The following is a 13,390-nucleotide window of genomic DNA, read 5'->3' on the forward strand; positions in this document are numbered from 1 at the left end:
TGTCTACACTTCCACTATGCTTGAAGTATCCTGTTCAACACTGATGATGCAACAAGCTCAGTGAAAGCCTGTATATAATCTTCACAGTAAAACATCAGGATTCAAGTATAGCTTTCAAGTTAGCTTACCTCTTGCAGTTCTAGCTCTGCTTTCTGCTCTTCATAGGAGTAAGCTTTGGACTCCCTCTTCATATTCTTTAGGCTGGCTGACACAGTGAGCTTTACACTAGAAAAGATAAACCATTATCCATAGACTATATTATAAAGTCCATCAGCAACAACAGTGCTATACTATATTTGTCTAAAGGCAGAGCTGAACGAGGACACAATGTCATGATGACACAATATGTGTTACCTATGATGATGGTTATAACAATGTTGGTGTTGTCAATGAAGATGAAAAAAACGATGACTATGATTATGATGGCGATGAAGTGGCAGTTGTATAAAATCGGCAAGAATGCAAGAATGTGCATCAATTTTGAAAAGGAAGAATTAAAAAATAAGCTTGTACCTCTCCAGTTTGGACTTGTCATAAATCTCTCCCTCAGGTGTGTTCAGGATATTATATTCCTCGGTTGTGACCTGGCAGAATTCTGGCTTGGTCAGACCCGTTACTAAGTGCTTTACCATGCTGGGCAAGATATTTGATGGTGACACTAGTGACATGGTGGACAGGATATTCTTGCATGTCTATAAAGTGGAGATATTGCATAAGGAAAGCAAGAGACTGTGGCTGACCGTTTACCGTTTTTTTATGATTGTTGCATTCTGTTGTTCTATAGTCTGTTGTCACTTGTTAATCTACATGTAGTTCATTCCCAGTTTAAACATGGATAGTATCTTTCTGTTTTTCATCCATGAATTTAACTTGTTAAGTGTGTAAGCTTACTAGAAGCTTGTGCTTCTCAGCTCCAGGATGGGTTAAAAGCGAAGAACATGTTGATTCTCTCTAAGCACTATATAAATACTATATCTTAATTTATTAATTTGTTAACTGGTTTGTTGTAACTTGTTTATCTGGTTTGTTGTCATTTGGTTTGTGTTTCACTGGACCTTTTATCTGGCTTGTCTTTTACCTGTTGATCAGGTTTTCCAGAGAGGATTATGTTCTGTATGTCCTCCTGATGTTTTTCAGCCACAGAGCTAACATCCAGACTCATCTTCCGGCCAATATCAACCCACAGTTCTGACCTGTACGATGCTAAAGAAACAATGAAGATGATAATATCAGTAACACCAACTGTGATGACTACAAAAGTATTTCATACGGCATATAAGGAGAACAACAGATATTCAGCAAGGCAGGAATGGATCTAGAAGATCATGGTAGAGTTCCCTTTTTTAACAAATAAATGGAATGGGAGAAATATAACGCAATTGCAATCCAGCTATTTTTCAGGATACAGTGGTGCCCTATGTACCCAAACATTTCATAGAAACGAAAAAAATGTTACAGTTGGCCATGAGTTGTTGAAGTTATTCAAGTTTGAGTCATTGGGATTTCGCAGTAGTTTGTGCAGTATGCTCTTTCAACAAAAAAAAGTACTTCCTTACCTAGAACTGGATGGTGACAGTCCTGCAGGACTGCCATGCAGATGCCTTCCCTGTCACTCTCACTCATCCCCAAGCTCTCCTTAGACACTGCCAGGGTTAGCAGAGCATGAACCAAAACCTTGGGGCTGACAGCCTTAGTGGATTCACTATCTGCATCGCCATTGAGTACAGGAGCAGAGTTTAAGGGACATGCCTGAAATCAAACGATTGAAATGCATGTTGACAGGAATCAATATAAATCACTTTTGCTAATGTCTTGCATGTTTTCTGAACCAATAAAAAGTACTGAATGTTGAGTATGTGAAGGTATAATTTTGAAAATATAAAAGAACTGTGAAACAATAATGATGAGCTTGTGAAAGAACTGGAAAGAACAATGTTAACATTTGAAAGTCCTGTAAGCACAGAGTTAAAGCCGCATTGTCACCAGCTTACTCCCGGAGGTCCGACGGAAACCTCAACCGCTAAAAGATAAAAACATCTATTAAAAGACGAGATATTTAATAGGCCATCCGCTCTCATCCGCTCGATCAATCACATACTCAAAGAAAATTTCAATAAACACACTGCTTTCAATATTTTGGAATATTTTTCGCGTTTTCCGTTAAAATTATCCGATATTGTTACGTAATCAACCGGAAGTAAACTGGTGACAATGCGGCTTTAAGCATGTGAAAGAACTTTGAAAGAACAATGTTGAGCATGTGAAAGTACAATGATAAGCATGTGAAGGTATAATTTTGGAAATGTGAAAATACTGTAAAATTACAATGTTGTGAATGTGATAGTAAAATGCTTTGCATCTAAAATACTGCAAAAGAACATTTTTGAGCATGTGAGAGTACTGTGAAGTGCAATGCTGTGCATGTGATAGTACAGTAAAAGAACATTGATGAGAATGTGAAAGTACTGAGAAAAAAACATTGTTGGGCATGTGAAAGTACAGTGTTGTGCATGTGAAAGTACTGTGAAAGCACTATGCTGAGCTTGTGAAAGAACTGTAAAAGAACAATGTTGAGCATGTGAAAGTATCATGAAAGTAAGATGTTATGAACGTGAAAAAGCTGTGAAAGCAAAATGTTGAGCTTGTGTAAGCACTGTGAAAGTACAATGTTGAGTTTGTGTAAGCACTGTGAAAGTACAATGTTGAGTTTGTGTAAGCACTGTGAAAGTACAATGTTGAGTTTGTGTAAGCACTGTGAAAGTACAATGTTGAGTTTGTGTAAGCACTGTGAAAGTACAATGTTGAGTTTGTGTAAGCACTGTGAAAGTACAATGTTGAGTTTGTGTAAGCACTGTGAAAGTACAATGTTGAGTTTGTGTAAGCACTGTGAAAGTACAATGTTGAGTTTGTGTAAGCACTGTGAAAGTACAATGTTGAGTTTGTGTAAGCACTGTGAAAGTACAAATGTTGAGTTTGTGTAAGCACTGTGAAAGTACAATGTTGAGTTTGTGTAAGCACTGTGAAAGTACAATGTTGAGTTTGTGTAAGCACTGTGAAAGTACAATGTTGAGTTTGTGTAAGCACTGTGAAAGTACAATGTTGAGTTTGTGTAAGCACTGTGAAAGTACAATGTTGAGTTTGTGTAAGCACTGTGAAAGTACAATGTTGAGTTTGTGTAAGCACTGTGAAAGTACAATGTTGAGTTTGTGTAAGCACTGTGAAAGTACAATGTTGAGTTTGTGTAAGCACTGTGAAAGTACAATGTTGAGTTTGTGTAAGCACTGTGAAAGTACAATGCTGAGTTTGTGTAAGCACTGTGAAAGTACAATGTTGAGTTTGTTTAAGCACTGTGAAAGTACAATGTTGAGTTTGTGAAAGAACTGTAAAAAGAATAATATTGAGCTTGTGAAAGTACAGTGTTGAGCATGTAAAAGTACTTTGAAAGTATAATGTTGAGCATGTGAAAGTACTGAGAAATAACAATGTTGAACAAGTGCAAGCAATGTCAAAGTACAATATTGAGAATGTGAAAGTACTGTAAATGTCAAATCAAACAAGCACAATTTCCAAGCCTCAAATAATATACCTGTTGTTTGGAGAGCAGGGAGGTGAATTCTGCTAACAAGGCTGTTCGCATCTCCACTACACTCAGACCACCATGGCTAAATAGTCTATGGATGCAGGAACATGAAGCCTGCCGAATTTCATGACTTGTGTGGGTCATCAGTGCCATCAGTGCTCGATACCAAGGACTGACAAGGTACAACATCAATATTAACGAAAATCAACAAATATTGTGCAAATAATAGGGCACAAAGAGCTACAAAAAAGACATCTGGGCTTGCTATAGTACCATGCTACCATGGCCATCTTGTCCAAGTTCCTAGAGAGTTAACCAATTGGCATTAACAATTTTGATTGACACTAACGTTTACTTCATAACTCCTGTAGGAGCATTCTGTGTGCTCTGAAGTGCATTCAAGCACTTCATATCAATCAGACAGTATATGTGTTTCTCCTTTTGGCCTACACAGTACTTCACATAACCGTAAAGGTGGCCATTTTAGTACACCTTGCCCAGTAAATGAACCTTTATCTTTCAGATGGATACAATATTGTGGTCAGGAGGCCTCACCTCAAACAGTTGGTGTATCAGACAGTATCAGATGGTGTATTAGACTATCATTGAAATAGTGAATCTTACTGAGTGTTGTTCTTGCTGAGTTGTGAGGAAAAGCTGACAAAAAGCTTCTCAATCACACACTGCAGCATGAGCATGGTGTCATCTGATGCTGCAGCCATGAACTTCTCAGAGACAAAGACTTGCTTTTTGGCATCAAGGAGGATGGGCCACAATGAAGAAATCTTGGTCTCTGCCTGGACATCTGCTAGCGACAGGCGCATGAGTATGGAGGCGGCAACTAGCCCTTCGCTAACAACTTGGGACTGGTGAGGTTGTCCACTGGCACGCTCAACAGCCTGAGAGAGTATAGAAATACACGAGGGCTTCATGAGATAAAGTTTACAATGCAAGTTCATACATTTACTTGCTGCATCAGTTTTTGTCAGATTCGTGAACATATCTGGATGGAGTTTTTAATGGCAATTGTCAAAGCCAAGATGTCACAGAAGTTCCAAAATCATACAAAAGAGTCAGTTAACTGTATCCTGTTATATTTTTGTATAAAGGTGAGGCTTTGCCGGTGGTTTACAACTTTCTGGCAACTTTTCTTTCATTTTTTTTTTGTTTATGATAGAGCTTGAAGCTAAGGATTAATAAAAAGGTCTTTGAGCTGTACTGCAATATGGACATTCCAAGGATATTAACTACACTCCAACTTCCCAAAGCACCAGCTTCAATCTCAAACTCCACAAAACTCTGATCATCTGAACGAAGTCCTAATGAATGTATAGCTATTGTTATCAATTTTTCCAAATCTACAATTGATACAGTACCTGCAGGAGTTGAGGAAGAATGTCCATGCCCTGAAGTAGGGTGTTTCCTAACAAAATACAAACTAATTATTACCTCAACACACATAATGCAGGAACCGGTTCAGAATGTTATAAAGGAGGAAGGGCAAACCCATCCCATCTGTATTTGCCCCTCTAGTGTGCTATTCAAAATGCCGGTAGTTTTAAAGGAATACCTTTCAAAGCATTATCCATACACTTCAAGTAGGCACTTCGAATTGCGGCAGTGGAGTTCTTGTTGGCCATCCCTTTCTGCGAAAAGTTAATTCAGAGCTGCCAATTGAACCTTTCACTGAACAGTAACCAAATCAAGAGATCCAAAGATGTAAGAATAAGAATAACGATAAGAATTCTGAAAGATAGCTTTGGCATGAGCAAAATCTTAATAATACAAAGGACATCTATGAAATTATGAATACATTTTCTTCAACATAGTTTGTCAAAATATATTTGTAATATAGATTGTCAAAATTCAAAGTAATGGCTTTATTAACATCACTAAGCTAGCTGGCTAACCTGGAATGTCTCGATGAGAGAAGGTGGTACATGTGAGGTAAAATACTTGCACCAGCAGGCCAAAACACCCAGCCCATGGACCAGAGCCGTGAAATTTACTGAGAAGGTAGAGTAGACATCCAGTCAGGAACGATCAAGGAACAAAATAACACAAAGTGTAGTACACTGTACCAATGATCTTGCAAAGTTTGTTTGCATTTCACACCATAGCCTGCAATGCAGGCATTTACCAGGTGTTTCAATAGCGAAAAACAAGCCTCAACCAACTTGTAGCTGCCATCACGAGGTGGTACTGTAAATGTCTGCACTGCAGGCTATTCATACCACAAAAAAAGCTCAAATTTTTGCATTACCATTCCATCAATTCCAGGAAAACTCTAGAGCATTCTATCATACAAACTGACCTTCCTGCTGTAGAAATTGCGTTATTTTTTGGGCAACAATGCCAGCTAACTTCTCCATGGACTCATTCCCACTACTACATGAGCCCTCTAATGCCTGCACAGCTTCCAATACAGTCATCCGATCACTCCAGACTGTCAGCTTGCCTTCAGAACCTGCCAAATAGCATGTTAATATGTGCATGTCAATATGTTCATCATCATTATCATTAATGTTGTTATCATTGTTACCACCATCATTTGATACCCCATCCCCTTGATCATTGTCTGTACTTTATCATCACACAACATATGCATAAAACTTACTCTATCCTGTCAGTGTGTGATATTCCATGCACCGCTTATTCAGTCCTAGGCAAAGTCAACCTTGATACATTTTCATCACCATCATCATCCTTATCCTCATTATCATCACCAACATCATTATCATCATCATCACCATCTTCATCATTTTCACCATTATCATCACCATCAGCGCCATCATTATCATCAACATCAATATTAAAACCATCATTGTCATCAACATCATTTAAGCCGCATTGTCACCAGTTTACCTCCAGAGGTCCGACGGAAACCTCAACCGTTAAAAGACAAAAGAATCTATTAGAATCTGAGGTATTTAACAGGCCATCCACTCTAATTTATCAATCACATCCTCAAAGAAACTTCCAATAGACACACTATTTTTTTTTAATTTCGTGTTTTCCATTAAAAATAATCAGAGATTGTTATGTAATCGACCAGAAGTACACTGGTGACAATCGGCTTTAACATCATCATCCTCATGGTATTGTTACCATTATCATCTTACCAAGGGGGTATGAAATTTTGGGCTAAAATGGCCCCAAACCTGATTACAGCTGGCCCCACTTTCCCCTAGGATTAACACTGCACTTACCATACAGAACTCCAAAGAGGTAGTTTAGCATCTCCTCTACAGCCGCTGGATCACTACATTGCTTTGAGAGATTCTTGAAAAACTGGATTGCCTGCTGCCGGTGAATCTCTTCTTTGGCTCGTAGCTGCCCTGTTGATATACATAAACCACAGTGAAACCTTGAATACAACACACATTACACACACAACATTTGAAGCTGATGCTTAGTTATTTTCTTGAATACGCTGAAGGAAACAGAGGCCTTTTGTGCCCGAAAAATAGAATGGCATGGCTGGCCTTGTTTAATGATCCTCAAGAAGTTAGACTCACCAGATATACTTTTACATAGACTCACTGCATACTTGGATAAATCAATGGACATCGATGACATTAGGTGGGCAGTGCCTATGAAATAAGAAAAAAATATTTAGTACTGTACAATATAGAACCATTCAAATCCAGTCATATTATTGAAATAATTTAGGAAACTTTAGAGTTTTTACAGAGAATGCTATTACCTTTGTTTTCATTAATATCTTTTATCTATTAAACATGGATACTGTAAATCACACCCATTCACTGTAACCCAAATATTTGCCTAAGTTGACCAAAATAATGAATATGGTCAATCAAAGCTGGTACTTGGCTCTAAGATTTATTCAATTTGGGTGAAGTACCAGTTTTTAACAGACAGCAACTATTTAGGTATCTTGAGGGTTATCAGGATTTCTCTTTGAAACATTCATGTGTCATGTTCTTGATATTATCCTGTGGGATTTTCAGTTGGATTGATAATATACTAAGATCTTACATTCTAACACAACTTCTGGGCTCCTGAGTAAAGCCTTCTGCACTGCTGGCAAGAGAATTCCACTGAAGTCGTCATGGGTACAATGACACAGAAGAGGGGAGCTCTGGACCTGGAATGCAGGGAAATAGTGTTGGGTGGGCAGGCAAACAAATAGAGAGAGATGATGATGACAGAGATGGTGATGATGATGAAGGTGATGATGGTGATGATGACAAAGAGGGTGATAACGATGTGATGATTGTGATGATGATGACAGAGGTGGTGATGATGATGATGAAGAGATGATGGTCATGATGGTGATGATAACTGAGATGATGGTGATGATGATGACAGAGGTGGTGATGATGATGACAACAATGATGATGATGATGATGATGTTGACAACAACAACAACAACAACAAGAAGGGTGATGATGATGACAGCGATGATGATGACAGAGATATGATGATAATGATGACAGAAAAGATGCTGCTGATGATGACAACTGAGATGATGGTGATGATGATGACGACAATGATGATGATGACGACCGCAACGACGACAACAATGATAGACGACAACAGTCAAAAAGAATAGTTGGACAGATACAGTAGCTTGGCAAACCAATATAAACATGGTGTATATTAGGAGAAAGGCACTGATTACAACTCACCAATACTGGTGTAGGTTGCTTGGTTTTGCTCATGATCACAGTCTTTAAGTACACATCAAGAAGTTCTTTCTAAAGGAAAAAATTAGATGATATAAATTTAACAAACAAAATGCCAAAAATACTATAAATTCCAAGGTACGTATTATGAAACTGAACCATATCAAATACATACACATACTATATTATACTATAAATACTTAAAATTCCAATTTACATGTTGTGCAATTGTATAGTAAACAAAATAATAAAAATGCATCTCACATTACCTACAGTAAAGAACAACTATACTGTTATTTATTTATTTCCCTTTTTCCCTCTTAAGAAAAATGAGCATCTTTCAGTCCTATAATTTTCATTTGACTTTTGCCAATCGCTATTTGCACTGACAACATTCCAAGACAAAGAAACTACAGATGAGCCCATGTAGGCTAGAGGTAGTGAGTTTTGTAAAGTTCACCTTGTATTTTGATATTATTTGTTGATCCTCTTTGCTCTTTGTACAGAATGTGAACAAAAGTCCAGCCAGACACAGCAGAAACTAAAAATGATAACGTTACAGTACTTTCTTTGAAATAGTGATTATAGCAGAGACATTCATTGCTATCTAAATCATTATCATTGGCAGTTATCAAACAAATCAATACAGTGACAGGGCTTCTGGAATTATGCGGAAAAAAAACTCAAAATTACGCCGGATTCTTTGCTAAATTACGCGCTAAAAATTTTATGGTTAGTCCTAGGCCTTCACTGTTTAGCAAAGAACGCCTAGTCATTTTATTGTTTTCGAAATTCAGTTCGAAATATCACAGTCTTACGAAGAATATCTCTCTTTTTTTTACGAGAAATAGAGGTAAGAACCCCAAAGATCACATCAGCTGTGCACTTAAATGTTTTGTCTTTCAAAATTTAGCCAAATTACGTGGGATTACGCGAAAATTTTTGGTTTACGCAGATTACGTGGAGAAAGCCAAATTACGCGCTTCCGCACAAGCGCGTAATTCCAGAAGCCCTGTAGTGAACAAAGCCTACCGGAGAAGGCTTCAGCTGGACCATGGTTTCTGCATATTTTTCGGTGATTCCCTGAACCTGGTGTAAATGAAAAAAACTTCACATATTTTTTCCTAAAAGGAATGTCAGTTTTCAAAATGATGTCTGATGTTTTAAAACTAGTCAGCGGCAATAGTGACAGTTGTTTGCTTGTCCCGACAACGTAAATCAAAATGCATATTATTTTGATGCATGCTTTTTTGCAATATACAAAAAATAATCAGTCAGAGAGCTTTTGAAGGAGAGTAGGTTGATGCAAGTCTATCATGAGCTGTGACCTTATCAAGAGTTTGTGGCACTTGAATGATTTTATTTTGTTTCTGGAAAGAAATGCTTCTGTAAAATGCAAAAGGAAACTAAAATATAGGAGGGAACCCCTGAGTTCGGATTTTTTTTTCTGGAGGAACCATGCTATGCAGAGTCGACACAATGGTCCCAAAAGCCAAAAGCTGCACTTTTACCAGTTTACTTCAGGTTGATTACGTAACAATCTCCTACGATTTTAAACTCGAAAAATATTTCAAAATTGCAAAAGCGGTTTGTCTATTGGAAGTTTTTGAGGATGTGATTGATCATTAAGAGCGGATGGTCTGAAGAATAGTGCGGATTCTTGTTGGTTGATGTTTCTGTCAGCCCTACAGAAGTAAACTGGTGACGATATGATGTGGCTTAAAGGGGGGCCCAAAATGGCTGTGGAGGGGGGGGGGGTGATGGGAATGTAATTTCAAAGGGGGGGGAGGGTTCCTGGGTTTCGTTGTAGATTACAAGGTAAAAACTCATAGAAACAGTCATCTTCTATTAAGCAATCGATTTATATATGTCACACTTTTTAGATACATGTAAAAACCATGCATTCATGAAAAAAAAACTCAGAAAAGTGGGCGGCAAGCCCCCCCCCCCCCCCCCCGCTGCCCCTCCCCGTCCACCACCCAGCTATGTCCTCACCTGACTCCATATTCCTTTGAGTTTCCTGAGTGCCGCTTGGCACACTAGAGGGCTCCCCGCAGCAAACACACCATAAGCTGCTATGCACTGTGTTTCAACAAAATTCAACCACTCGTCCCCATGGCAGAGCTCGGCTTTGACAAACACCACCCTTGCCAGGATGCAAGACCATTTTAGGAGGACCAGAACTGACGCACTTAGTTTGGGGCTGGGAATGCAGAAAAAATTAAATATATCGGGAATTGGGTCTTGGATTTGGATTCCATATTTTCATTGAAATACTGCTTGTGGTGACAACGTTTTTTAGTATGTTGTGCTACTGTAGGCAGGATTTTGAGCTGGGTGGTTCGTTTTTCCATTCCAGCGGACCAAATTTCCGGTATACCCCTCTGCTGGCCTTATTACATTAGGTAATCAATCTTGTATTTTAAATGTTATTTATGTGGTGCTTTTTAACATATATCGATAATAATAAAGATAATTATTATAAAAAGATTTTTATAGTCAGTTTAAAGACATATTGATGTGCACGGTATATCTCCAGCCAAACGTTATATATTTTTTTTTTGTTCTGAGCAGACCTTCAAGCTGGGTGGGGGGGTTCGCCAGACTCTGCTAAGTGGGTGATCTACAGAATTGTGAAAGGAGATTGCAAAAAAAAAATCTAAATTTTACTTAGCAGATTTGGAAGTTAACACTGAGATATGTTTTACCTTAAATGATAGTTCTTGATGGAGTTTCCAGCATCAGAAAACACAGAAGAAAAGCACTTCACAGCAGTTAGACCTGGTGAAGAGCAAGATGTGTTATCATTTCTTCTTTCACCAAGTCTTTGGCTTTTGACATGTTCCTAGCTATACCAAATATTCTATCCTCTTACTAACCATGTTTTTCTGCTAGAGCCCTGATAACATCCTCAACAGCCTTGCGAGATTTGTTATCTCTGGGAAAAATAAGACAAAGGAGAAAATTCTTCTCAGACTACATTTGTCACCAAATAACTACAGGATATTAACATCACCAATTTACTACAGGCTCTTTCATCTAAATAGACAAATCTCTTCTTGAACACAAATTTCATTATTTGATAAGCTCACTCGATCAACTTGGGGGAAGTACTGGAAACAATCCCAAGCATTCTTTGCGCTCTTACATACAAATTTCTTGAATATTCAGCATCTAGTCCGTCTAAGAATTTGATAACTACTACTACAGAATAATTTCTGTTGTATTAAGCAGCTTCTATGACATTCATATTTCCAGCACCTTTAGTATAGATCTAAGCTTCGAAAAATTATACAGCTGCAGGATTCAAAATAATTTCATTAAACCTGCTAGATTTTGGCAGCTATGTGGATTTTGGTGGGGGGAAAAGCCTGCATACTACGGATATGAGAAGGGATACAGAAAAAAGAGCCGCCAAAGACCAGAAAACAGCCGGCTATCGCCGGCAGCCGGCTGCTATTTTGAACCCTGGGATGAGAAATAAACACATGCAACAACCGGCCTGGGCAAGAAATTTGAACATCGATTGAAAGCAGCAATGGCGGCCAGAGCAGGTCACCTCCGAGATTTTTGTATGTAAGAATGTATGTACTGAATTCCACCAGCTATACTGGTGCGGAAGACACAACAGAGCTAGGGCTCCACACCAAGTGCCCCCTTGTGTGTATTGTTAGTAAGCACTGTCACTGAGGGTGGTCACTGCCAGAGGGTTTATTGCGTCCCCAGTGGTTCTTTTACGTCTCTTTCATTTCAGGTTAGTGAAGTGCAGCTTGAAGAGATGGGACCTCCGGTTTACTGTCCTTATCCGAGAAGACTGGAAACACGGGAGAATAACTTCCACTCATGACACAAATTCGAATTAAGGCAGGAACCCAGAAAAAAGTTCCCAGTTTCAGCCAGGATTTGAAACTGGGCCACAGCGGTGAGAGGCCGACGTGTTAACACACTAGGCCACCCATTTTTCCAATATCATATCAAATCAACCAATTAGAACACCCGGTTTAAGTATCATTGTCTTGTGGCGAATCAGAGGCTGCAACCACTGTGGATCGGAAAACATGACATCTGTACAGTATTTGTATGGGGCCCTTCTCGCGCTTACAGGTATTTACTTTTTAGGGAACACAGGAGGACCTGATTCTCAGGTTACTTCCCATCCCTACCCCTATCCGCAGGTCCTAGCCAGTATGCTCTTCTGCAGCCCCACCAAATTTGCTTAAGGGGGACACCATTTTCTTTAGCCTTTGCAAATGTCTGGCTCTATCATACCCCTATAGCCGTCACAACCTCAGAACAGCAATATCTTCCATTGAAACTTTATGACAAAATTAACCCATAATTTTAACAAGGAATCACCTGTATCTGTGCTGAGTGAGGAAAATTATCTTGAATGTTGCTTTGACAAACACTTCAGTGAAATCTGAAAAATAAAACAATGTGCTCCCTAGACGCTCTGACAACATTTTCTCAGGGATTGTGGGGGTAGGGGGGCATCAATATGTAAAACATATAACACATAAATTTGAGAGTTTCTAAAATTTTTGGCCGAAATGGGGGAAAGACCCCCCCCCCCTAGTACAACCCCCGAAAATGCCACAGTTGTCTGGTGTTTTTTTTTTCACTGTATCATTAATAAAATCCATCTATCACATCAGATATAAATCAAACCTCTCTGTGCCTTAAAATCGGTTACTTGTAGACAACATAAAAAAAAACTAGAACAAAGTATGAACTAGAGATTGCACCATCACTCATTCATTGATTGTGATTATTAGAAGATAGCATCATAAATAACAGTCATACTCAAATTTTTCTAGGCTATAAAGCTGCCTAGTGAGGCATTCCATAACAACAGGTCTTTAGTGGTGCAGTGTTACCTACCATCTCTCTGGATGCACGGAATGAGCACTTCTCGGCAAACACGAACTCTCTCGTTAGTTTTGCTAGAAGTGATTTTAGTAGCACAATCTTTTAGTGTATCAGCGACCTACAATGCAACAGCAGGTTTCAGTTGACTCATAAATTATATATTTCCAAACCGGCTAAATATCTTAAAAGTCTTAGGTGGGAATCCATAAAGATAAAATAATCGCAATTCCATACCTGGGCCGCCATCTTGGATTTCTAAGGCCACGAGTACTTTACGCGCCCGCGAATACTC

The 13,390-nt window shown here is 38.7% G+C and overlaps 1 protein-coding gene across 1 annotated transcript in view; it reads right to left on the reverse strand.

Annotated features, from left to right (window-relative positions):
- The window catches only part of LOC5510920 (eIF-2-alpha kinase activator GCN1), a 50,103-nt gene extending 36,734 nt beyond the window's left edge, over window positions 1-13,369 (reverse strand). The window contains exons 1-22 of the mRNA XM_001631321.3: window positions 13,333-13,369; window positions 13,111-13,216; window positions 12,586-12,649; window positions 11,109-11,167; window positions 10,938-11,010; window positions 10,225-10,432; window positions 9,262-9,318; window positions 8,690-8,770; window positions 8,233-8,301; window positions 7,580-7,688; window positions 7,099-7,173; window positions 6,790-6,918; window positions 5,895-6,047; window positions 5,491-5,588; window positions 5,151-5,226; window positions 4,957-5,003; window positions 4,205-4,479; window positions 3,587-3,752; window positions 1,557-1,749; window positions 1,079-1,203; window positions 514-692; window positions 129-225 (exon numbers count right to left, since the gene is read on the reverse strand). Coding sequence (XP_001631371.3) covers window positions 129-225; window positions 514-692; window positions 1,079-1,203; window positions 1,557-1,749; window positions 3,587-3,752; window positions 4,205-4,479; window positions 4,957-5,003; window positions 5,151-5,226; window positions 5,491-5,588; window positions 5,895-6,047; window positions 6,790-6,918; window positions 7,099-7,173; window positions 7,580-7,688; window positions 8,233-8,301; window positions 8,690-8,770; window positions 9,262-9,318; window positions 10,225-10,432; window positions 10,938-11,010; window positions 11,109-11,167; window positions 12,586-12,649; window positions 13,111-13,216; window positions 13,333-13,344 — 2,451 coding nt within the window. The 5' untranslated portion in view covers window positions 13,345-13,369. The remainder of the gene's footprint in view (window positions 1-128; window positions 226-513; window positions 693-1,078; window positions 1,204-1,556; window positions 1,750-3,586; window positions 3,753-4,204; window positions 4,480-4,956; window positions 5,004-5,150; window positions 5,227-5,490; window positions 5,589-5,894; window positions 6,048-6,789; window positions 6,919-7,098; window positions 7,174-7,579; window positions 7,689-8,232; window positions 8,302-8,689; window positions 8,771-9,261; window positions 9,319-10,224; window positions 10,433-10,937; window positions 11,011-11,108; window positions 11,168-12,585; window positions 12,650-13,110; window positions 13,217-13,332) is intronic.
- Window positions 13,370-13,390: the final 21 nt, after the last annotated feature.

Source organism: Nematostella vectensis, chromosome 4, assembly GCF_932526225.1.
Source record: "Nematostella vectensis chromosome 4, jaNemVect1.1, whole genome shotgun sequence".
In the NCBI taxonomy this organism is placed as follows: domain Eukaryota; kingdom Metazoa; phylum Cnidaria; class Anthozoa; order Actiniaria; family Edwardsiidae; genus Nematostella; species Nematostella vectensis.